General features: G+C 36.8%; 1 protein-coding gene across 2 annotated transcripts; it reads right to left on the reverse strand.

Annotated features, from left to right (window-relative positions):
- Nucleotides 1-214: 214 nt before the first annotated feature.
- LOC133530111 (glutamate--cysteine ligase regulatory subunit) lies at nucleotides 215-25,246 on the reverse strand. Of its 2 annotated transcripts, XM_061867946.1 has the most exons (7): nucleotides 25,004-25,246; nucleotides 24,632-24,817; nucleotides 15,437-15,719; nucleotides 10,492-10,629; nucleotides 9,085-9,201; nucleotides 8,494-8,679; nucleotides 215-7,668 (listed from the first exon to the last, which is right to left on the reverse strand). In XM_061867946.1, exons 2-7 carry the CDS (start codon nucleotides 24,725-24,727, stop codon nucleotides 7,496-7,498), a joined length of 993 nt encoding a protein of 330 aa, XP_061723930.1. In that variant the 5' UTR covers nucleotides 24,728-24,817; nucleotides 25,004-25,246; the 3' UTR covers nucleotides 215-7,495. The 2 variants fall into 2 exon arrangements, with proteins under 2 accessions (XP_061723930.1, XP_061723929.1); XM_061867945.1 differs by lacking the exon at nucleotides 25,004-25,246 and having other exon boundaries at nucleotides 24,632-24,979.
- Nucleotides 25,247-25,264: the final 18 nt, after the last annotated feature.

Below are 25,264 nucleotides of genomic sequence, written 5' to 3' on the forward strand. Positions count from 1 at the left end.
GCTCTTATAGTTTCGGAAAAAAGTGGCTGTGACATAATCGGACAGACAGACGGACATGACGAATCTATAAGGGTTCCGTTTTTTGCCATTTGGCTACGGAACCCTAAAAATCATGGACAATGGAAAATGAATGGAAGTAAAAAAACGTTTTCTCGTTTTATGGACGATCACGTGTATACTTCTCTCTTAACGAAAGTAAATAAAACAAAGCCAATGCTGTACAATAAATATATTATCTTTAATTTAAACATAACCTATCTTAAATAATATTTAAGCATAAGTGCACGTAGGTATTTCATTGTTTCTACATGAAGTATATTTTCACGAAAATTATATAATGTCAAAACATTTTAGGAATAAGATGACCAATATTTGATATTTCGTAATCAAAGTTGTGTTTTAAAGATGTTTCACGGGCCCATTTCCATACAAAACATTGTCTTTTTTAGTTTCACACAAAAATAAAACGCTATATTTAAAAACAAGAGTGGATATTTTGTGAAAATAAATTTATGTGACAGAAAATTAAACAAAAATGCCTTCGATTAATTAAGGAAGCTAAGCACGAATAATTTCGTTCATTGACTCGTCCTTTTGAATGAATTGAATTTCCTATCTCTATATGTACCGGTGACGATGCCGGCGGTATCTCTATATAACTATATTAACTATATGTATGTACTGGTGACGATGCCGGTGATCAATGGCCACTATGCGAGCGGGACAGATATAAAGATCCTGCGATAGATATAGGAAACTGCGGGTGGGAGGGTTCAATGTACGAAGCTCTTTGTGCTTAGTATCCTTACTTTGCGCGAAAAACCAGGAAAACTTTTATTTTGAAAGTGGTCCGTGAGTTCGTTCTTATATCAGGCAGTACATTTGTGACTTTTTTTCTTAAATATTCAATAATAGTTAATGTATTGAATTTGATAAACTAAACCAATGGGGAGTAATACTGCAATGTTCTGCCGCTAGAGGCAGCACTAGTACAAACCGTAAATCATAGGGTAACTTATATAGACTATACTATAAACAGGTTATGAATATATATGTGTCGCTTAACGTCAAACTAGGATAAATCAATTCGATCCGTTTAGGAAATATCTACCCTATTACCTTTTCTTAAGGGCAATTCCTAGCTGAGCAACTTTTCAAAACTCGAATTTTTGAAGCTATATGTTTCTGTCGCGCTGCGGTGGGCGGGAGTGCGTGCGTGCGATAAGGACAACTGCAGCTCGGACTAAAATTCCCACGCAAAAAACTTAAAAATCGAGGTTTCGCGCTCGACAGTTTCCTCCTCCAAAACGCAACCAATCATTATGAAATAATCTATGGCGCTGTTTTGATTTTTTGGATATTTGTTGTCATATTTGTATACTGCGTCTTTTTTTGAAGCCAAGTCAATTGAGGCGTTTTTGCGATTTTCGAGGCGCTGTAAGCTTCTTCAATATAAAATAATCCAAAACAGCAAAACAATAGCGGCACAGATATTGATGATATTGATCTTATTTAAAAAAAAAATCATTACTCTAGGTTAAAAATCCAGGGAGGAAACAGTCGAGAGCGTTTGTATGGAAAAAGCGCAACTAGGAATTCCTCTTAATACCAAAATCGCAAAATCGGACAATTGGATTTATCCGAGTTTGAAGTTAAGTTACTCATATGACATTGATCCATCAAGGCGTTTTGTTTACAGTTTGTGCTAGTGGCGCCCTCTACGCAGAGTTTTGCGTCATATTCATATTAGCGGTATCTCAAATAAAAACTCAATGCCATCTCAACCATAAATTAATTATTTTTAAAATTTAAGTAAAAAAAATCCTACGTAAAATATTGGGCCCCAAACGAAGACCAGATGGAAGTTGGACAGTCCTTAAGAACCGTGATATTGAAGACCGCTGAACTTAACATCATGGGAAAAAGTAAAGCCCACAGACTCCGTTTGTTGGGCCACCTTGAGAGGATGGACGAAGATCGGAATGTAAAAAGAGCGTACCTGGGTCGCCTAGCAGGCGGACGTCCTATCGGACACCCTAGGTATCGCTGGAGCGACATGGTGGAGGCGGACCTGCGCGAGCTTCGAGTCGACAATTGGCGAGAGGTCGCACAGGACCGAGAAAAGTGGCGCTGTCTTGTGTCGGAGGCCAAGTCTCATTTTGGGTCGCTGAGCCAACGGAGTAAGTAAGTAAAATTTAATTCTCAAAATCATTTGTTTTTGAGTTACCGCTGTTCGACTTAGGAGGGCAAAACAGTAAGTAAGTGCGAAATTACCTTTTCATACAAACTTAGTCCTCATTTTCCTCTCTGGATATTAAGGTTATTGAAAATATTTTGAGACAATTTGTTGTATATCAACCACAGCTATCCCCAGTCCCTACATTTGATTTTTACGAATTATAATTATCATACGAGTTAAGAGCATTAAAAAATTTGTATGAAATCTGTTATTCGCTCCAAATTTTTACAATAATCAAAAAATCGAAATAGTCAAACATACCGTACGTACGATAGCTATGGTTAATATACATCAAATTATGTAAAAATATTTTCCTTAATGTCAATATCCAGAGAGGTAAATGGGGAGTACGTTTGTATGGAGAAACGGCCGTCCCCTTTCCTCTTAATATTTTTGCACAAAAGATGGAAGTAAAGTTAAATGCGCAACATGTCTATGTTATTACATAATTTAGAGGATGGGTCCATTACTGGTACATGACTATAATGCACATGTCCATGTTGTTTTGTCATTTAGAGGATGGGTCAATTACTGGTACACGACTATAATGCACAACATGTCCAAGTTATTTCGTCATTCAGAGGATGGATCCATTACTGGTACATGACTATTATACATACTGAGGATTATTGTATCAATCAAAAATTCACTATTAAATAGACATAGTTTTTTTTATACAAGGTGCCCGTGAGTTTTTTTTGTCGAATTTCACAAAAAGTTACATAACATTTTTTGCTTCTGTTGCCATCAGGAATGCACCGTTAAAATCTCTCGCAATACTCACGGGCACCTTGTATATTTATGCTAAAAATCAATGTCAACAATACCTATGGCTAATTTGATGGCCAAATAAATTACATTTGTGTAAAATATTATACCTGCTACAATTTGTGTCATCCACGATGACGCGCAGATTTGTCAAATCTAACCTTTAATAACACGACAATAAGAGTCAAGGCACATGGCTTTGTGAATGACACGATCTATATACGACGTGATTTAGCGAAATGCATCCATCCTCACAAGTTTGTCATTCAAGTGAATGACTTTTCTTTTTGACATTAAGTTCAAATTTTATTGACAGATCTTTGGGGGTTGGATCCTTTTCCCTACATTACGTCCTACATGTGGTATTGAAGTCATAGTCAATACACAGACGTTTTTATTGACACAAAACTTATTTTTTTAGAAAAAAATGTTATCTGTCATTCTTGACCACTTTAGAAATCATTGAGGTTCAAAAGATTAGTGTTAGTCAATATCAAAGAGAATTTGAAATAGAGGTGGATTGTCAAAAAAAATTTTGTAACCACAATAAATTTACTGCCATTTTAGACACATGATTAAAACTTTTAGAACGCCATTTGACTTTGATCATTATTCTTTCACTATGTGCTAAATTAGTTTACTATCAAAAAGTGGCGCCATCTTACCCTATCGCTTATCGCTCGAAACGATGCCGCCATACCTTTGGCCTTGATCTATTAGATGGCGCCACTTTATGATATTTAACAAATTTAACACATATCAGTGAAAGAATAAGGATCAAAGTCAAATGGCGTTCTAAAAGTTTTAATCATGTGTCGAAAGATGGCAGTAAATTTACTGTGGCTACAAAATTTTCTTTGACAATCCACCTCTATTTCAAATTCTCTTTGGTGTTAGTCAATATGGATAGGAATGTAACTATATATTAAAATACTGTAAAACATAATTACATAATTAAGTACTCGTACTTAAGTTTTCTTCGGCGTATAATTCACAATCGTCATTTACCTTATAATAAAATATAAAACTAGAAAATCGAAAGTTTTAAATAAATAGAGCATTTCATGAGGAATCCTCTAAATTTAAATGAGATTACATTTGTAAAGAAAATTAGGATCCCTCTAAGTACGAATATTAATCGCAACTAAAATTAATACTTACTAGAAATTTATAATATCTTTAAAATTATATTATCATATTTGCTGGCACTTTAATGTCTAAACAATAAACTTAAATCGGGTCTCTATTGTTTCCCATCAAGTTTTAAGTCATAATGTATTGTTTGTCCGCATTTTCGTTAGTCATAATTTGGTTTATCTCAGAAACGCTTAACTTTTCAGGATTAGCATGAAACAAACATAACCTAACATAGGATAACCTTACGAAAATCCTGAAAAGTTAACCGTTTCAGAATAATGACAAATGGTAATCTGACTATGAATACAATATGACTGTCAATAATTATGTCCAACAAAGAGATTACAAAATTGTTGTTATATTTTGTCAATTGAGACTACGGTTTTTGTATTTATTTTGTACGTTTTCTTTGTAAATTCATAACTTATATCACAATAATAAAGCAAAACTTATGCTTTATTCAAATCACAACTTTATTTTAGTTTATCTTGGGTGTATTAAGAACATAATTAAATTTATTAAATAACAGTAACAATTCGTCAAAATTCTTTTCGTTGTATTGTTTCTGGTCACTCTTGTATTTTTGTCTTTATATTAATTAATTAATCAAATAAATAAATAAGTCGAGTGCTACTGCATGTTTTTGTAGCTGTGAATTATAAATTATAATGCACATGAGAGAAATTAAAAATTAAATTTCACCCCATACAAAAACTACGTCACATTTTATGGGGACAAAAAACAATACAACGAAAAGGAAAAGAAACAACGCGCCAAAAGTATCTGCCACCCTCGAGTACTCTTATCAAATAGAGATATTTGTACAATAGGGTTCTTTCAAATTTTTTGAAACGCTTGTATTACGTTTTATATTAACTAAAAGTTGCCCTATAATTCAACTTTTATACTAAAAACGGCTTTAAATATGTTAAATTAACAAAATATATTTTGACAGATGCTTTCGCGCCCAAAACGCTCTTTGAAAATTGTGTGACGTCACAGCTTACGGTTTGACACATAACTACATACACACGTAGAAGATACGAACTGTCAACTGACATTTGCCATTTGTTGTTTATCGCCTAACTGTCAACAGTGTCAATCCGAGAGTTGTGACGTCATCAGAATCTTCAATGACGTTTCGAGTTTGGTCACGTGACGTGTGCCAAAAGATATTTTAAATTCAATATTTACAAAAATATGGTCATTACAGGTCCCCTAAAAGTAGTTTAACATGTTTTTATAATCGAAAAGAAATTATTGGGATACAATTCTGCCCTCAGATTTGTAGATGGAAACAACTCTATTCGTTGTCAAAATTATCTTTCGCAGTCTAAGGGTCAGTTGTACCACATCGTTTGTCACCGTTAAAGCTTTCCCAAAATTTAATTGTATGGGAATTTTCATAGTTGCCTGCTGAGTGACGTTGATCAGTCTGTCAATTGTAGCCCTAATAGGGAGTATTACTGCAATGTTCTGCCGCCAGAATGCAGCAGTAGCACCTATCGTAAACCATAGAGTAACTTATACATACTGTGCCTTAAACTACTTTTTGGGCAAGTTTTCACAAATAATAAAATATGACATTGATGTGTCAAGGCGGTTTGTTTACAAAGGGCCTATTGGAAAACGCGAAATTTAGGTATCTGCCTCTTTATCGCTCGAATATGGAAGAGTGATAGAGAGGTTAGATAACGAAATTTCGATTTTTTTTGTTTCTCTGTAGACCCAAAGATGGACCCATGGATTGTGGTAGTGGCACAGGCACAGGCAGTGTTGTAGTTGTATTTAAAGACATCTCTATAATTATTAGAGGATGGTAGATACTTTTGAAGCATATTTCGATTCGTTACTTTTGATTACCTAAAGAATTGACGAATTTATGAGATAAATAAAATTAAATAATTTAAATCGTTGACAAAAACCAACTAAAATGTTGATTGTAGATTCGACCGCTTAAAATCAAACCGTCGAAACGTTTCTAAATTCGATATTTCAGCGGCCGTTCGTAAGATCAGGCAGATCGTGAAGTTCCTAGGCATATCATGAAAAGTAAAAATCTTTATCTCGTTCCTTGAGTTGGCGGAGCCCCGCGTTCTGGCCAGTTTATCCCTCAGGAATCTGAACGAACCTAACGAACATATCCTACCTATCTATTAATTGAATTATGTGACTACCGTCAAAACATTACACAGGAACATAACGATCTGCCTGATCTTACGTTCGGCCGCCGGAAGATACACCACGCAAGTGATTTAATTTTAGTTTAATACATTTTTAGTTTACGAGCTACAACTATAGCCAATAACACGGGAAAAACTGTATGTAGCGAAAAGCGCTTACGAACAGGGATCCCATTTAGAGGATCAGTGGCAGTGAATGTTTTAAAATTGAAATTAGATAAAAACAGGGTCATATAACAAACTTGAAATAAATATTGTAGGTCCATAATTGGGACAGTGTCCAGCACTGGGGCCTTAACGTTATACGTGTAAGTACTATTCCATACCAATACTAACAAAATAAAAAAATAAAAATATACTTTTGCTTTTCATGATTCATTTTTGATACAGTAGGAGCAAAATTGTAAATAACCGGCCGCTTTCTTAGTTATATTGCATTGCTTTTGTTGAAATCATAGACAAAGGAGCCACTTAACCTTGCATATGTATTCGTAAATTTAACAGCTGAAGTAAACAGTGCCGCAAAGTGCATTATCAAAGTAGAGTGCAGTGCAACAATATAATTATCGCATAGGGTGGCCTATATACTATTTAAGGTGTCGGCACCAATGTTGGACACTTTAGCTCACAAGAACCAGTGATGGACACTTCATTCTTAATTTAAGTAACATAAGGTCATACTATAAACGAATTGTTGCAAAATAGAAGCGCCATAACGTCATTGGGCCCTGGTCCATTACTGGAGGCCAATTTAAACTTGTATTGTAACTTCAAAATTATATTTGAATTATGATATGACAGTGGCGCGTGCATTTCGCTGGCACTTTTCCGTGCATGTATTGGTGCGAGCGAGACGCACGGGCGAGTGACATCATATTGATGTCACAATACTTGGGGGCGTTACTCTTCAGCTGTCAAAGTTACGGTTACAATATTTTACACTTGAAGCGTCTTGAGTTTTGTCTATTTTTTTATTAGTTCAGTCATATAGAAATAAGTAAGCTAAGGTGCTCACTCTGTACATAGACAAAAACTCATCTATAATAAGTTTAAAACTTATAATACGTTTTACCATACAACGTATTATTTATTAAGGAAACTGATGTATAGAGTGAGCAATTCTCTATGGTTCAGTAAATATCAATTACACGTTTAGAAATAAGATAAGTTATTTAACCTTGTTATCGAGCGTGGCCTTACACACGTAGCCCTTGAGGGCGAGCACGCCGCGGCACTTGATGTGCACCTGGTAGCGCGCGCACCAGTCCAGGCGGCGGCAGCCCGCGCCCGCGCACACGCCGGCCTCCGACAGCGTCTTCACGGCGGCTAGGGACAGGAGATCTGGAATAAATACAACAAGGGAATAAATAAAACACACCCGCTGATTTGGGACGCAACCTGTGCCGATAATCTGGCGCTGTCCCGTCTCCAAGGCACCGCAGTGAAGGCAGGCTCGGCTGTCAATACGACCGAGCTCCACGAGCGGCGCAAGTATGCAATCTAATTGACGCGTGATCAGAGGGATGGGTCATATCTAGCACAGCGGACCAGCATTAGATAGCAATAGACGGCGATTTGGGACACAATTTCTATTTATAGTTCATTTTCAAATTTAGTTTTTTTTTTTACTTTGTAATAAAAATATATCATATTTATTAGTCAAAAAAATTACAGAATTATTACACTCATATTATGAATGTGTTGAAAGAAAGAAAGAAATATAAATAAATGCTTATTTAACGCCACCACATAATTACATATGGAAAAAGAAAACATGCAGATAAAAAAACATATTTGTTGCTTAATCAAATAAAACAGTGGAACGGGTTTGGATTAAATTTGACACAAATAGAAAGCCATACAAATAGTGACCTGGAAAAAGACTACCTACTATTGTTATACTTCTTAACGAGGTGCAATGGGGCTTTAAAGTTTCTACCTTTTAAGGACCAAGATAAAATCGTTAGTAAAATTTTTATCGTTTAATTACAAGTATTCGATCGTAAATCAAGTCCATCCTGTCTAATAATGAATTGACTTTGGATAAAAAAGCTTTAGGCCTTGGGAAAAAACTAGCCAAATTGGGGTGCCAGCGCGTGCGAATGATTTGAATAGTGTCCATAACTGGTGGCCTTAGTGTCCAATACTGGGTACTAATTAACAAACCTGGCGGGTCAGCATGTGTCAGCAACTGCACGTCATTGGCGCGACAGAAAGCGTGCAGGGAGGGCGGCACCACGCAGCAGGAAGCCAGGTTTATTTGAGCGATGGTTGGCTTCACTTTGGCCCACGCGTGCAGTTTGTATAGGCAGCCGCCGCCGACGTCGGCTACGCCTAGCTGGTTCACTCGACCTGGAAATTTATTGATTGTATTATAAAAAAAACACACACAATAGCTATTGCAGAGAACTGAATAAAGATTAAGTTAAAAATGAATTACATAATTTTTTGTTTCTAAAAACAATAAAACTACAAATCAGAACATAAAAGTGAGAAGAACACGTGATGCTGACTTGACAAGTTGTTTCCACATATTTTTTTTTTGCAGCATACATAAGCTACGACCAAATCAAGGTTCATGCTTTCTTCCAGGAACTGTACTCCGAGCTAGCAACCCGGACTGTTACTACTCATATAGAGAATTAGAGTGGCGACTGTGAACTGGAGGACGTCACTAAAGTACTTCCCCAAGTAGGAGGATCAGTTCACCAGTTTTTGTGTCAGTGTGAGAAGGGTCTTGGAACGCAGGAAACTTACCGTTTTTGACATAATCTTCTAATACGGCCCACAACACCTTAATCCCCGGAAGTATGGCTTCACACTTGCGCGCATCGGCTTCGCTGTCTGCGTCTGTCTCTGATGGGATTTTTGCTCCTGAAAAGATTAATTTAATGGCTTAAAAATTGTGTTTAGCATATTAATGTGGTTTATGAATTTAAAATAATTAGTAATAGCAGAAAGCCTTTGCTATTTACGTCTAACTATTCGGTGAGCACCGTGATCGTTACGAAATCGGGCTGAATCCAAAAAGGCCAAATTAGAAAAAAAAAAATTGTTGGAAAGTCAAATCTCAATCAGCTTTATTATGACAAAAAAAAACTAAAATAGTACATTACGATACAAGTGCGAAAAATAGGAAATTCGAAACGAGTGGCGATAAATTAAAACACGACCGAAGGGAGTGTTTTAAATCGACACGAGTTGCGAATTACCTATTCGCACATGTATCGTACAACGTTTTACAGTACATATGGCCCTTTAAATGTTCGACACAGTAACGTAATATGCTACTTCTCGCACTAGTGCTATAAAGTAGCCCCATATGTACTGTAATGTTTTTTTTATCCTTCCTTGCTGACTATGCGGGTTTTGACTTTTTGCCTCGAGTCGTGCCTTTTTCGCGGGCCGGATAGTATGAAATTGCACCGGATACAGCCTGCGGCGCTAGTTTGTCACAACATATGTCATGTATAAAAAGTGGGTCCAACCCCACATAGCAAACCTGCCATACTTACTTAAATTGCTCTGGGATATAGTCGACGTGATGACGTATACAACGTGATGACGTCATATTGTCTATACCTTACAGGGCGACCCTGCCATACTTACCAAAATTAATGGTTAGCGATTATGTCATAGGCTCGGTCTGGTCTTTAGGAGGTGTCTCTGGGTTATATGACTAGTATCACGTTGTCTATCAGTTGTGTGAAGCGCTGTGAACACTGGAATAACTTCACTTTGTCTATGCCTTACAGGGCGACCCCGCCATACTTACCAACATTATTACTCAGCGATATAGGTGACGCCTTATAAGAATATGCTGCCATAGGCTCGGTCTGGTCTTTAGGTGTTTCCAGGTTATATGCTAGCATCACGTTACCTAATTTATTTAATTTATCTAATTTATTCAAGTAACCACAACATGTAACAATACAGGGCTAGCCTAAGACATTACATTTCTTATAATTAGGGTCATTATAATTATATATGTTAAAAAATACTAATAAAAATAAGCTACACGTCATGTCATAAAATACATTAAACATTTAAATAATTAAATCAGGTCAGTACACGTTGTCTATCACCATTGTGTGTAGCGCCGTAAACACTGGAATAACTTCACATCAATATTTATGCCTTACAGGGCGACCCTGCCATACTTACCAACATTATTGCTCAGCGATATAGGCGACGCCTTATTAGAATATGCTGTCATGGGCTCGTTCTGGTCTTTAGGAGGTGTCTCCGGGTTATATGCTAGTATCACGTTGTCTATCACCGTTGTGTGTAGCGCCGTAAACACTGGAATAAGATTACTTAGATTTTTAATTTGGTGGATAGAGTTCCCTAATCCGTACATAATAATGCAATTTCACCGTATGTTCAATAAAATTTTCATGTGTGTTACGAAAACGTGTGTAATTTTGTGTTTGTGGGATTTTGTATATGTTTCGACGAGAATAATGAGATCTTCAAACCTGCAGTTTTATTATTAAATAAATGATTGATTGATTGATTGATTGATTATTAAAAGCAGACAAAAAAAATCGTCATAAAAAAGCGCCCCATTTATCAGAGGTGAGTCTTTAATTACCTACTAACCTTGCAAAACACTCATACCCCACGCGAATTTTATTTCAACCTACAATAAAATAAAATAAAAGGTTTTATGTCAAAGGAAAACGACATAATATTGTTTGAAGAGTGAGTTGTCAGATTTTATCCATTTGATCCAAGTGATAAGCTAAGTGTTTACTACATTGATATTGATAGAATGATAACAGTTGAAAAGAAAGGTTAGGTACTTTATCTATACGTGTTAATAATAGGCTAGATGACAAGTGGTTTAATGGTTATAGTTCGTGTCATCCACGATGGCGCGCAGATTTGTCAAATCTAACCTTTAATAACATGACAATAAGAGGCATGGCAGGCGTCTTCGTGAATGACACAATCTATATCAGTCGATCCGGTTTATTTTGAGAATCAAATGTCATAAATCAATACTAAATTAAGAAACGACAGTCTGGACTCCGGTACGTCGCTACACTAGTTACGTCCAAAAGAGAGGTATGGCATGCATTGTGAATGTCATCTCGCTTTTGTGTGGTAGGGCACAGCACAGCGGATGTCATTCCAGATCTAGAGTCCTTATTAGACCCGGGTATGTCCTTAAACTACGTCAAAAAAGAGGCATGGGCACTGGGAATGTCATCTCGCTTTCTTTGGTAGGGCACAGCCAGCAGTGGATGTCATTCCCAATCTAGAGCAGAGCCCAACTGGGGAAGTACCTCCACCTTACAGAAAACCGCTGCCAAATAACACTAGACCCTACTCATAGTGTTGTGTTCCTGCCGGTGAGTAAGGTTGGCAGAACTCAACGAGGATGCGGAGTTTTAGGGTCGGCAAAGCGCATGTAACTCCTCTAGAGTTGCAGGCGTACATAGGCTACGGAGACTGCTTACCATCAAGCGGCATGAAGTATTGCAATAGCAAAATTGCAATTTTGGCGGTGAAATATTGCGTCTATGTATACACGGTGCCCGCGAGGAAACAGTATATTCAGAATCGTATTTAGAAACAAAAATGTAAATATATATATATATATATATATATATATATATATATTTTTTTTTATATTTGAATTTACTAATTTCAGAGTTAATACCAATTTAAAAAAAAACGTTTTCTTTTGTTTCAGTGCATAACGCCTTTTTGATGGCGATCTCGCCACTATAGAACCTAGTCTAGACGTTCTTATTGACAGATATCAAAATGACAAGGAACACTTTGAATAGACTAGTTTTTCCGAAAAAAATATTTACTATTTCATATTAATCCATAAATTTTTCAAGAACATGTACTTATTATGACTGTATAAAAACATGCAAAAAGTATTTTTTTTGGCGGAATTGACTTAATTTTTTATAAGATTTTTTCCTTCTTATTCTCTCAGGAATACGTGGTTATTTTTTTTCCCGTTTCCTCGCGGGCACCTTGTATAGTTGAAATACAATTTATTTTTGTAATGTTTTTACATTTTGAAAGTTAAAAAAATATGACACCTTGATGACTTTTTTTGGTGTCCAATTTATTGTGATAATTTGCCCATTTTCTATACATATTTATGTAACTATGTATTACAAAATTCAACATGTGACACCATCCCAATAATATCACAAGAGTAGGTATATACTTATACAATAGGTATCAGATACAGAATAATACAAATATTAAAACCTCAGCACTCATTGTTTCCTAAGCTGAGAGATTTAATTAAACATGTCCACTTGTAACTTAACTGTCATGATAAGATTAAGCACAAAATAGATTAAATATTATCAAACTAAACGGACGTTACGTAGTGTAGAATACTAAAAAACAATGTATGCACAATCATTGGTTGCACACCGATATCGATTTATAAATCAGTGACATAACTAGTCCGGATTTCTGCATACGTTAAGCTGATAAAAAAACCGGGCAAGTGCGAGTCGGACTCGCGCACGAAGGGTTCCGTACCATTATTTATAAATACGGCAAAAAAATATGTTGTATGGGAGCCCCCCTTAAATATTTATTTTGTTCTGTTTTTAGTATTTGTTGTTATAGCGACCACAGAAATACATTATCTGTGAAAATTTCAACTGTCTAGCTATCACGGTTCATGAGATACAGCCTGGTGACAGACGGATGGACGGGCGGGCGGATGGACGGACGGACGGACAGAGAAGTCTCAGTAATAGGGTCCCGTTTGACCCTTTGGGTAGGGAACTCTAAAAAGTAATTATGACTTGAATCAACAAATTTGTAATAGAATAACATTATAGGTAATGTCAGAGAAAAATGCGTGCAAAGTCATGTACATATTCCTAGGGGTTTCATAATTTCTTTTAGAAATATACCCCTAAAGCAGAGCCGCTTTCTAGATAGATTTTCGTACATTGACTCGCCTGTTGCTTTCTCTATTGCACGCGAATAATTATATCGCTGTCCCGCACACGATGCCGGTTGTCATTGTCACTGTGCCAGCGTGACATCAGTATAATTATACGCGTGCAATAGAGATAGCAACAGGCGAGTCAATGTACAACAATCTATTTATAAAGCGTCTCTTCATTAGTACAGGCTAGCCCAAAAATAGTTTGTAATTTTTTTTCCACATACTTTTAATATCTTTTTTTTTTTAATTTAACAAAACTTTTGTGTATCAAGGCTAATATATAATGTTTTGAAGATAAATATGCTTTGTGTTAGTCAAATAAATAATAAATTAATTAATTAATATTCTTACACAGATCGAACTAGCCCCAAACTAAGCAATGCTTGTACTATGGGTACTAGGCGACGATATACATACGTATATATATAAATAAATAAATATTATAGGACATTATTACACAAATTGACTAAGTCCCACAGTAAGCTCAATAAGGCTTGTGTTGAGGGTACTTAGACAACGATATATATAATATATAAATATTTATAAATACTGAAATACATTTTGTAAAAGGCCTGTAAGTAAGAAAATTATTCCTATTTTTTTAGTTTAGACTAAGAAAATGACCGCACACAGACGGTGTGAAGGTATAAAATATTCAATGGGAGTTTAAATCAATGCGAAGTCTCATTAAAAGGTAATTTTCAATTAAACACGTTATATCCGAGACATATAATTATGTTGTTTGTTCTTCCCCATCACGGAACAATGGTGTTCCGGAGCCGGACCTTTGGGAGGCGTGCGCGGAGCCGAAGCCAATACTTAGATACCCTTCTGACACTTTAATGAAATGTAAGGGGTACACCGAGCGGATGCTGCCCTTGCCCGTGCCATGGGACGCACGCAGAGGCAGCACCCGCTAGGGTGTAAGGACTATTCGAGAGTTGATGGAATCTAAAATGAACGGGGCTATTGGGTGAACGCGATGGACTAAATACTGGACTAATGGGATAAAAAACGGGACGCCTGCCGAATAAAACGTTATTCAATTTTATTTCCGTGACACGCCCTCGCAAGATAGGCCCCCACAAAAAGCGACATCTAGGATGGCTCAAGGGCAACATCGGTGTGAGCGGTTGTTTATTTATTATTATTCAAAATTTTACTAAACTTTTTGATCAAAATAACTCCCAAAACTAGCGCGAGCGATAATTATCTCTCGACAAAACAAACCAACATATTCTCGTGCTGTCCCAGTTTTAAAATATCCGAACATTTAAAAAATACTTGTTTCTTCTTCAATCTTTGTTTAAACCAAACACTAAAACAGTTTTCATTCCAGGTAAGAAAAAGTTTTAGTTTCAAAATAACACTTGCACTGTCTGGGGTGTCAAAATCGCTGCCAACTTACTGTAGGTACAGTACAATACCTACAATCGCTATTTTGGTCCTATATTAAACCTCTAGCCCTATTCAGATAATAATTTCTTGTTACCAAACGGTTATATATGATGTGTCAGCCGTCAACAGTGAAATCTTTAACCAGATCATATCCATAACTGTTTGATAACAAGAAATTACTATTTGTGTAGGTTGTTTGCACTGTTATAATCTCATGGCTGGTTGCACAATTATATCATGTGTCATTGTGACACTTAGATACTTGTTATAAAGTGACAGCTATGATGACAGACATAAAAGCGACCATAGTGTGAGTGACGACGCGTGCAGCGAGGCGTGCAGCGTGACTGGCAGCGTCAAATTGTACTGTATATAGTGTGCACTAAGACCACTCGCATACGTTTTCATATATTTAATATGAACGCCGCACGTCCCAGTTTGCTGTAGACTCCGCTCAAGCGTCCATTCAGTTATAAGTCAAGTAAGTAAGTATGGTCATAGAGAAATAAGTAAGCATTAAGTAAGAAAACTGATATATGGAGTGAGCACTCTACGATTACTTATTTCTCGATGGTACACTTACCAGAGGGTAACGGAAACGCACACTATGAAACAAATGTATGGCAGTCGAGTGTGCGTTTCGTTTAGTAGCCTAGGCCTTAGCCCCGCTGATTGGAAGAGAATTGCAACGTCCAGTCTGAATATATATTTGGGGTTCTGTGTCGCACTGGATGTCTCTTAGTAAAAGTGCCATCATAAGTAACTTACCATTCTCCAAACATTCACCAAGCGCAGTCGTACTATCCTCATTAATAAATATCTTCACACCAATCTTCAAATTCTTCCGTTCCTCCTCGGCCATCTTTATCTGCACATCATCATGGGGCCTGGTGATGTTGACTACGACTTCGGAGCTGGTGCCCGTGACTACGGAGGATTGGACGGCGTAGTCGGAGTCGTGGGAGGCGTCGGGGTCTTCTGTGCCATTTTGGAGTTTGACGCCGTTTTGGGAGCCCCATTCTGATAGAGTCAGCTTGATGCTTTCTGATAGCTGGAAAGGTTTGAAACAGTTTATTAAGTAAGGTTAATTCTTGAGTTTTTGTTTTACTTCAGGCAAATATTACGAAACATTATCTTTTTCCTTTAAAATTTGCCTCAGAAAGATTCAAAGAATAAGTTTGATATTTGTTTAGTGTCCTAAGTCCCAGACTTTTTTGCTGTTTCGAAATTGGAACATTCTTATACATATATTACAGTTATTATAGTTCAAAATACGATTTAAAGTTGTCCTTTTAAAGGGACATCGGAATATAAACTTCAAGTTAAAATTATCGCTATAGAAAAAAGATTAAGTACAACATGTATAATTATAGGCCACCAAACGAAGGAAAAACAGGGGAAATAATTAGTGTATAGACGAATTTTGACATATTGTAGATAAAGATGCTAAGGCATCTAACACAACATACTGAAAGTACTGATGGATGGGGGTGGCGCTAACGGGTAGGGGAAAGTTAGTGCCATTTTTTTAGTTTTTCGTATTAACTCGTAAACAGTGGCCCATAGCAAAAAAAAAATGTAATACGCAAATATTCTATATAATATTGCCTTTAAGGTTCCATGCACTTTTTCGCTAGGATCAATTTTTAAAAAGATATTAAAGCGGGAAAGTTAATTAAAATCAATTTTATTGTCCCCGATTATTTCCCCGTTTTGGCTGTTTTTGGTTTTCGTTTGGTCAGCTATTAGGTATTCCTAGTCTACAAATTGTCGGAATCTGGACGCAGCTTTAGATAATACAGACATGTTAATTTGTAATACAGCGCCACGCAAGCGCTGAAATGATATGTTTTGTCAACAATCATTGTCCACTCACTGTGTTGATACGCTATAGGAAGCGGGTGCTATAGGAAGTCTGTGGTAACAGATTACGAGCCTGCCAAGATTTCCACAATCATGTTACACGTTTTGAACGCCAAGAACACCTAATCTTGTCGTTACTAGTCGTAAACACCGCTCCACGGACAACTATAGGAGTTATGGCAGACGCTGTCAAAGTAACCTTCACACTTTCGAGTGAGGTTTGCATTAGTTGGCGTTTGAGTGATGTTTGTGTTTATGACATAAAGGGAACTGAATTCAAAATTTCGTTTTTAGGGTTCCGTAGCCAAATGGCAAAAAACGGAACCCTTATAGATTCGTCATGTCCGTCTGTCTGTCCGATTCTGTCACAGCCACTTTTTTCCGAAACTATAAAAGCTATACTGTTCAAACTTGGTAAGTAGATGTATTCTATGAACCGCATTATGATGTTTACACAAAAATAGAAAAAAAACAATAAATTTTGGGGGTTCCCCATACTTAGAACTGAAACTCAAAAAATCTTTTTTCATCAAACCCATACGTGTGGGGTATCTATGGATAGGTCTTTAAAAATGATATTGAGGTTTCTAATATCATTTTTTTCTAAAGTGAATAGTTTGCGCGAGAGACACTTCCAAAGTGGTAAAAAGTGTGTCCCCCCCCCCCCCCCCCGTAACTTCTAAAATAACAGAATGAAAAATCTAAAAAAAATATATGATATACATTGCCATGCAAACTTCCACCGAAAATTGGTTCGAACGAGATCTAGTAAGTAGTTTTTTTTAATACGCCATAAAATTTAAAAAAAAAATTTTTTTTCATCAAACCCATACGTGTGGGGTATCTAAGGATAGGTCTTCAAAAATGATATTTAGGTTTCTAATATCATTTTGTTCTAAACTGAATAGTTTGCGCGAGAGACACTTCCAAAGTGAAAAAAAGTGTGTCCCCCCCCCCCCCCCTGTAACTTCTAAAATAACGGAATGAAAAATCTAAAAAAAATATATGATATACATTACCATGCAAACTTCCAACGAAAATTGGTTTGAACCAGATCTAGTAAGTAGTTTTTTTAATACGTCATAAATGGTACGGAACCCTTCATGGGCGAGTCCGACTCGCACTTGGCCGCTTTTTTTTTTTTATGTAAGTGTGTTCCCAAAATTTTCGGAGACATCTTGGCTTGCATGGATAATCGTTTCATTTTTTTTGGGAAGGATATTTAACAGTTAGGTCTCATTGTCATCAAGTCCCTCGAATATGCAAAAGTGATAGCGAGGCAGATAACGAAATTTAGATTTTCTCAATCGAGAAAACTGTTTAAATATTATAGGCACACATATTATGGTTTCGAGTGTTTTTAAAGTAACTCATGTATTTCTCTAGAAAGCACCATTGGATGAAGTATCAAGTGGAACTGATGATGTTTTGTGAAGTGGGCTCTTTTATTGTCAAAGATAATTTCTAGGATAAGGCATAGTAACTGTTATAACTTATAAGTTATGACCCCATGTCTATAGCAGCCTATATTTACATAATCTATAGTAAATCACAAGGTATCTATTGAATATTGTTTAATTAGTGAGTAAAGTAGTAAACGGTAAAATTTATTACTCAATAAAATTTCCATATTTGTTATTTACAAACAATTAAGTACCAAATAGTATAATAAATAATACTACAAGTTAGTCATTCATTACACATATTACCTACCTACCTTATTCCACATTATTAACTAACAATTTTCAATCCTTACTCCAAAGACATAAGGTCCACCAATGGTCAAAAAGTGCTGCTATAATAAAACCGACGACATATTTAAACTACAAATGTTATACTCTAAGTCCTTGCATTAGGGTTCAAAATTGGTGAATTCATTGCGTTTCCCGTTCGTGCAGTAGTAGGTATAACTAGGTAGATAATTAGCACTATGCATAGCAACGATCAACAGGAGGTACTCGTTTCTACGTCTATGATGAACACAGGCAATGATTCATTCGTTAGTCCGTCTGTTCATTTTATATAAAGTAATATTTGCTATTGGCTGTTTGTGGCGCCCGCCTGGCGCCTATGGCACGGATACACATTAGCCCCCTTATTCATAAACGTGTATATATAGTCCTCCACATCGATTTCGATGACGGCGGACCAGACGAAAAAAGGTGTTGGTGATGGCAAGATCTAATTCAGCACACAACGTCAAAAGGCGCGATCCGTTGTCGTTACACTTGCCAACGCCATGTTTACCGAGGACACCGTTCCAGTGTTCGTGATCGGTGCCTACACGGGCATTAAAATCTCCCAACAAAATGATTTTGTCGTGCTTCGGAATTCCTTCAAGAGTTCGATGAAGAACTTGGTAAAATACCTCCTTATCCTCATCCGAAGAAGGTAGAGTTGGAGCGTAAGCACTTATCAGATGGGCGTATTTGTTATTTGTGATTTGTAGGCGCAGAGTCATGAGGCGGTCATTGACACCCTTAGGCAGATCACTCAGATCTCTTGCCAAACTATTGCGTATAGCAAAGCCCACGCCACTACCCACCCTCTCACCGGCAGGACGTCCGCTCCAGTAATATGTGTACCCGCCAAGCTGCTCACACAGCTCTCCACAATCACTTAGGTGGGTTTCGCTAATGGCAGCAATATCTATTTTATATCTGGCTAGCTCTCTCGCTATCAGAGCAGTTTTTCTTTCTGGACATAAGTTGCGATCATTGTCCAGTAAAGTTCGCACATTCCAGGTAGCAATGCAAAGTTGTCGTTTTGTTATTAACATCCGTTGTTGTTTATGTATATTTCGACCGCATTTCTTCGATGCCCAGATGCCCGCGGTTAGGCACCTAGGTAATGGAGAGGCAGACTATTTTTGGGCCACCTTTTCTAGGCCCCTCCTCTGTGCAGAGGAAAGCAGAGCGATCCTAAATAGGGCTGCTTTGTCGCCAGATGTGCTGCCGAACTCAGAGTCCCGCCTCGGTCGACTCCAAGAGCGACCACTCTCTCCTGGCCGCCTACGTGCAGGGTGTCAACTAAGGTCTCGGTACATCGATACCTAAACCCCACCGCCAACACCCCATCGCCGAAGGACTTTTTAGCTCGAATCCAGATTGAGTTGCTAAGGTCATCTGCGCGTGAACTTATTTATAGTGGACCAGCGGTTGCGCGGGTACAAGTCCACTTCACTCGTCCCTACCTTTGTGGCCCAATGGACCGGAAAACCGGTACGATCGGCAAAGGTCAGGATGCAGTGGAAAGGCCGCAAGCCACTAAGTGGATTCTGACTAACGCCCTTAAGGTTTTCCACACTACCTTGCTACATCAACATTTAAGAAGATATAAGTCGATGCAGACTTTACATTCACGGGAATCATCCGTGGACTACTCCACAGCTGCTCGTGGATGTAGTCCCCTTTCCTAGGTTTAGCCCACTGACGTGGTTGCCCGGGGTGTGGCCGCTGTGACTACAGCTTCTTGGAGCCACTAGGAAAGAGATTGCAGAGGTTAATAATTGAAATTGGAACTCTCCGCTACACCCCAACGTGTACTAAAACGCGTATAAACGTGTACTAAAGTTACGATGCCGCTAATAATCGTTTGTCCCTTTCCATCATACGATACAAAGGGACAAACGATTATTAACGGCATCGTAACTTTAGTGCACGTTTATGAGTTTAGGAAAAATACTTTAATATACCTAATAATAAGTTTTTGGCAAAAATTTCATTTTTGGTGGATGCTTTTATTATTTTTGGTACTGTACTTTTCTTTCCACAAGCAACTTATACCTACTCATCGAGGTAATTCTAACAACCCCAAACACAAGGTTGCGTTGTTTTATCACAGAGTTCCCATGGCGACTTCCAGGCTCCGTCGTCAGATCAGCTTCATGTTATCACAATATTGCATTGTCATCCGATTTACATATGTATGCAAAATTTGAACTCAATCGGAAATCGGGAAGTGGGTCAAATTTAGCTTATTTGATTTGCTCCGCTTGACCGAACCGACTAGGCGACTGTACAGAGACAATAAAGGCTATGATGATGATGTCCTTCAAGACGTATCCGTCGACGGCGAAACCCGGACATATTATATGGAATGCAATTAATAAATGGAATTAATAAATGAAATAAATAATAAATGAAATATTTCTAAATTCAAAAATTTTGTGAATTCTGACGTGCATGGGCTCGAACATGACTTGCGAAACGGAGTTTTGTTTTAAACTTCCGGCCGCAAGTCAGGCAGTAAAGCTTGGGTAGTGTGTGTGTAGGAGGGCTTGGTTGGGCCGAGATTTTCGAAGCTGGCGTTTAGCGTCAAGATCTCCGAGGCGTGAACTATCGAAGTTGTTGAGACCAGTGTTGATCGCAGTTCGCCAGTCAGATTTCCGAGTTACAAGGTCCTCCCACGACTCACACGATATGCCGGAGGCCGGCAGGTGACGTTCACAGACCTGTCAAACGCTTCGTTCATTATATTTCTATGGTGGCGTTTCAGGACGTCCTTGTACCGCAGATATTGTCCAGCGGCCTTGCGTTTACCCGAAGCTAGTTCGAACGAAAAGTACTAAAACACAACTGTAGGCAATCTTGATGGTGGCATACGCACAAGGTGTCCACACCAACGCAGTTGACCTTATAAGCTTATACCAAAACTGAAAAGCTTATACCAACAATGTAACAAATATTTTTTTGTAAAAAAATATATTCTTAAAACAATTAGAAGCAGAGCCTTCCACCCTTTAATTAATTAATTTATATTAAAATTTATTGCACAAATACAAGTATAACGTACAATAGGCGGACTTAATGCCTTGAGGCATTCTCTACCAGTCAACCACTGGGCCAAACAGAAATTTGCTAAGGTGGGTACAGTGTGAAAAGTTCCAAAATTCAAATTTAATTACTTATACAGAATAATATGTGTCGTTTTCAAGCAAAAGGCACCACATTGTTGCTTGCCATAAGGACGGTTTGACAGGTAATTCGTATTAATGATAAAATTAAAAATTTCGTCCTAATTGTAAGCGACAATGTGGTACCTTGTGCTTGAAAACGTTACATATACATATATAAAATATTGTTAAACGATCTTGTATTTTTAAACAATCTTGTATATTGTACTGACTGTACTGGAAAATACTTGGGGAATTCTGACCATACATTTATGTCATTATTACCTACTTGCAACTATGGATAAGATTTGTTTATGGGCAATAATTTACCTGCTATAATGATGTCTTCCTCTTTTTAAAATACTGGAATACCTATGTTTAGCAAAACAGCCTGTCTAATAAACAAATAACGATGCATAGGAGAATGCACAAAAAATTTAGGAATACCGATGTTACTAACATATTTAATTTGATAATAATTACTAGAAATGTCATATTATATGTGATCTTGTTTTTAGAAGTTAAAAATGGGTAGGTATAGTAAGTTATCATAGACATACAGCATCGCGGACTTTTTTGTCACACGAAATTTTGAGTTTTTGGACCACCCCTCACTCCTTGTCACGATTTTTTTCTACAACATGTACTGTCACATTTGGTATGGTGTCGAGGGGCTAGCTAGAGTATGGGGTTCTTCAAAAAAGGAGTGTACACGTACAGGTTTTTAAACTGTCGCAACGCGCATGTAATAAACACCCCTGGAGTTGCAGGCGTCTATAGGCGACGGTTACCACTTACCATCAGGCGTTTTTCAACGACGTGGTATAAAAAAGCATGACAAGTTCATGGAAAAGGTATGAAGATTAATGGGTGTTGAACTATTGATCGCAAATTACCTACGCCATGTGTGGCTTGACAACTACATATTTTACTAAAGCTTAGTCATAGCTAAAAATAGGTCTCAGAATGTGCACAGTCACTCTTGAAACACAAAACAATATTTTGAACGTGTCTTATTTGACTAGATGTACTACTAATATGATTATCATCATTGCCAGCCTGTATGTCCTAGATATACAGATGTACAAGTTGCAGAAAGTTACGAAAAAAGTTGGAAATGTTTTCCAGAAATTTCATAGGATATTAAGCAAACGGACAATTTCGATTCCATACAATAATATGAAGTTTGCGAATGTTTTCAAAAAGTTTCCGATTTTTTTAAGTTTCCGAAAATTTTCAATGTGAAAATTTCGTAATTTTGGAAATTTTCCGACAGCACATCAGTAATCCCACTGTTGTGCACAGGTTCCTCTCTCCAAAATAGCCCAAAGTGGATCGGAGAATTCACTCACACTTGAGTTGGAATCAACGGGAAATGCAGATTAAATATTTCTGAGACATGATAAGAATAGCCAATGAATAAAGTTGCTATTGAAGTTAGTAGTGCTAATGTTAATAATTATGTAGGATAATTTAAATATAATATAATATCAAACCTGTTAGTTAAGTAATAAAAGATCTTAATTTATCTATTAGTATCTTTATCAATTGATACATGTAAAAAAACCGGCCAAGTGCGAGTCGGATTCGCGCATGAAGGGTTCCGTACCATTGTCTATAAAACAGCAACAAAATCATGTCTGCTGTATGGGAGCCTCTTAAACATTTATTTTATTCGGTTTTTGAGTATTTGTTGTTATAGCAGTAACATAAATATATCATCTGTGAAAATTTCAACTGTCTAATCTAACCATCATGGTACATGAGATACAGCCTGGTGACAGGCGGACAGACAGATGGAAGGACAGCGGAGTCTTAGTAATAGGGTCCCATTTTACCCATGGAACCCTAAAAATGAACTTTAAGGTTAGGTATAACCCTTTTTTGTATTAAGTAATATGAATTCTCATTAAACTTGAATTAAGGAATGAATTATTAACTAGGTAGTGCCTCTGTGAGCTATAGACCTCGCGAGCATAGCCACAAACTGAATAAAAGTAAGGTTCCGTCATTAAAAAAATCCAAAAACTGAATCAACAAAAAATTATTTAATTATTGAACCTGCTCACAAGATTTGATGAAATTCCGGAGAACATCTGGACATACAATTAAGCATTTTTACCCAAGCTGAAACGGAGACCCTTCACTAACAATTGGTCAACAGGATAACTATATAATAACTCTTTCAGTTTCAATTTAGAAGAATAAGCTAAGATGGTAAATCCTGGCATCCACAGCAGAACCAATGAAACTGTCATTTGGCCACAGAAAAAATTTGCACAATTTATTACTCGTAAAAAAAGTTAAAAAAAAACACACATGTCCACAATTAATAATGTAAACAGACAACATATCAACCTGATGAAATTTTTCATAACAGACAAAGCCTATGTTGCGATATCCACACAATATAATATAGCTGGTCAAACAACTTTGTAAGTAGAAAAAGACGTAAGAAAGAAGAAAATATTTAATCTGTACCTAAATTATCAACGAATATAAACCACTAAATAATTGTAAGCATTTAATTATAGGCCTAATTAATGACCATATCATCACCAGGATCGGCACAAATGGTGCCTATTGCGGGAGTCCGAGTAGAAATCTTAATATGAACATCAATGGACTCAAATGCCGCAATCTGGTTAAGGGATTTTGAATAAGATTTCTACTCACAATCTCGCCACGTGGCACCTTCTGTGGTGGTCACTGATTATTACAGTAATAAAAAAATTATAAATAAAAATAAAAACCATTTATTTCAAGCTACAAGGCTCATAATCAGATTAAAAATGTCTTATTTCTAAATTATATAAAGTCCTATGTCATAAAATATTAATAATGTTTTGTAATGACCTTAATTTTTAGCATTACCTACATTATATTAATCGCAATGATTAATTTATTGCAAACTCATATGAATGTTGGTTATATGTTTGAAAGATATTTTATAAGCCTTGTGTAAATATTGTTTGAAAATGTACTATTGTATGATAGATATATTTCCTCCTACTATATGGAACCCAAACTAATTCCAGCATTTGTTTAATTCACAAACTATGTGACATGTTGTCTATTTAAAACTTGAAAAGTAAGCAATCATCGATGTTATTGGTTAACTCTGTAGATACTATTTAAAGTGATAAACCAAAAGTAGTTAAATGTAACTTAAAGTAACTATAACTATAATCATAGTTAATACTGACCTCTTCTGTTACATTCTGCCCAGCCTTTTTCTTGATATCAATTAAGTTCAACACATTACCAGTGTTTATTGTCACCTTCGAAGCACTTTTCAACATCGTGACCGAATAGATTACACGCTAATATATGAAAAACTCGCGGCCTTCCCACACCAAGGTTACCGGGCACGGTTATACTACGAAAAAAAACTGAAATAAGATCGAACGTTTTTTATATAAATGCAAAGCGACCGAGCACTCTAACCAACACCGGATAACTAAACGACGGCCTTGCTCAGTGAAACACACAACTTTAAGTCGTGAAAGAAATAGGAATGACGTATGTAAGTATAGTACTGATAAGAAATTATGATGAAATTTTGTGACAGTGCCTACTTTATCAACAAGGAATTAACGTAGCAATGGTCAATAAAAACGTCTGCATTGGATGCGGGATTTTTTAACTGATAAGCATGGGTTCGGTGAAGGAATATTTAAGGAATTTAAAAACTGTGGACTGGAATTTTGACGTTTGGTTTGGTTGGAATCATTGTGACTTCATTCATTCAAGTAAGAGCTTCAAAGTCTTCAAACCTCCAACAACTACTAGTCTTCTGACTTGCAATGAGCACCTATTCCAAGAAAATAAAGTCTATG

This window comes from Cydia pomonella, chromosome 22 (genome assembly GCF_033807575.1).
Source record: "Cydia pomonella isolate Wapato2018A chromosome 22, ilCydPomo1, whole genome shotgun sequence".
Lineage (NCBI taxonomy): Eukaryota > Metazoa > Arthropoda > Insecta > Lepidoptera > Tortricidae > Cydia > Cydia pomonella.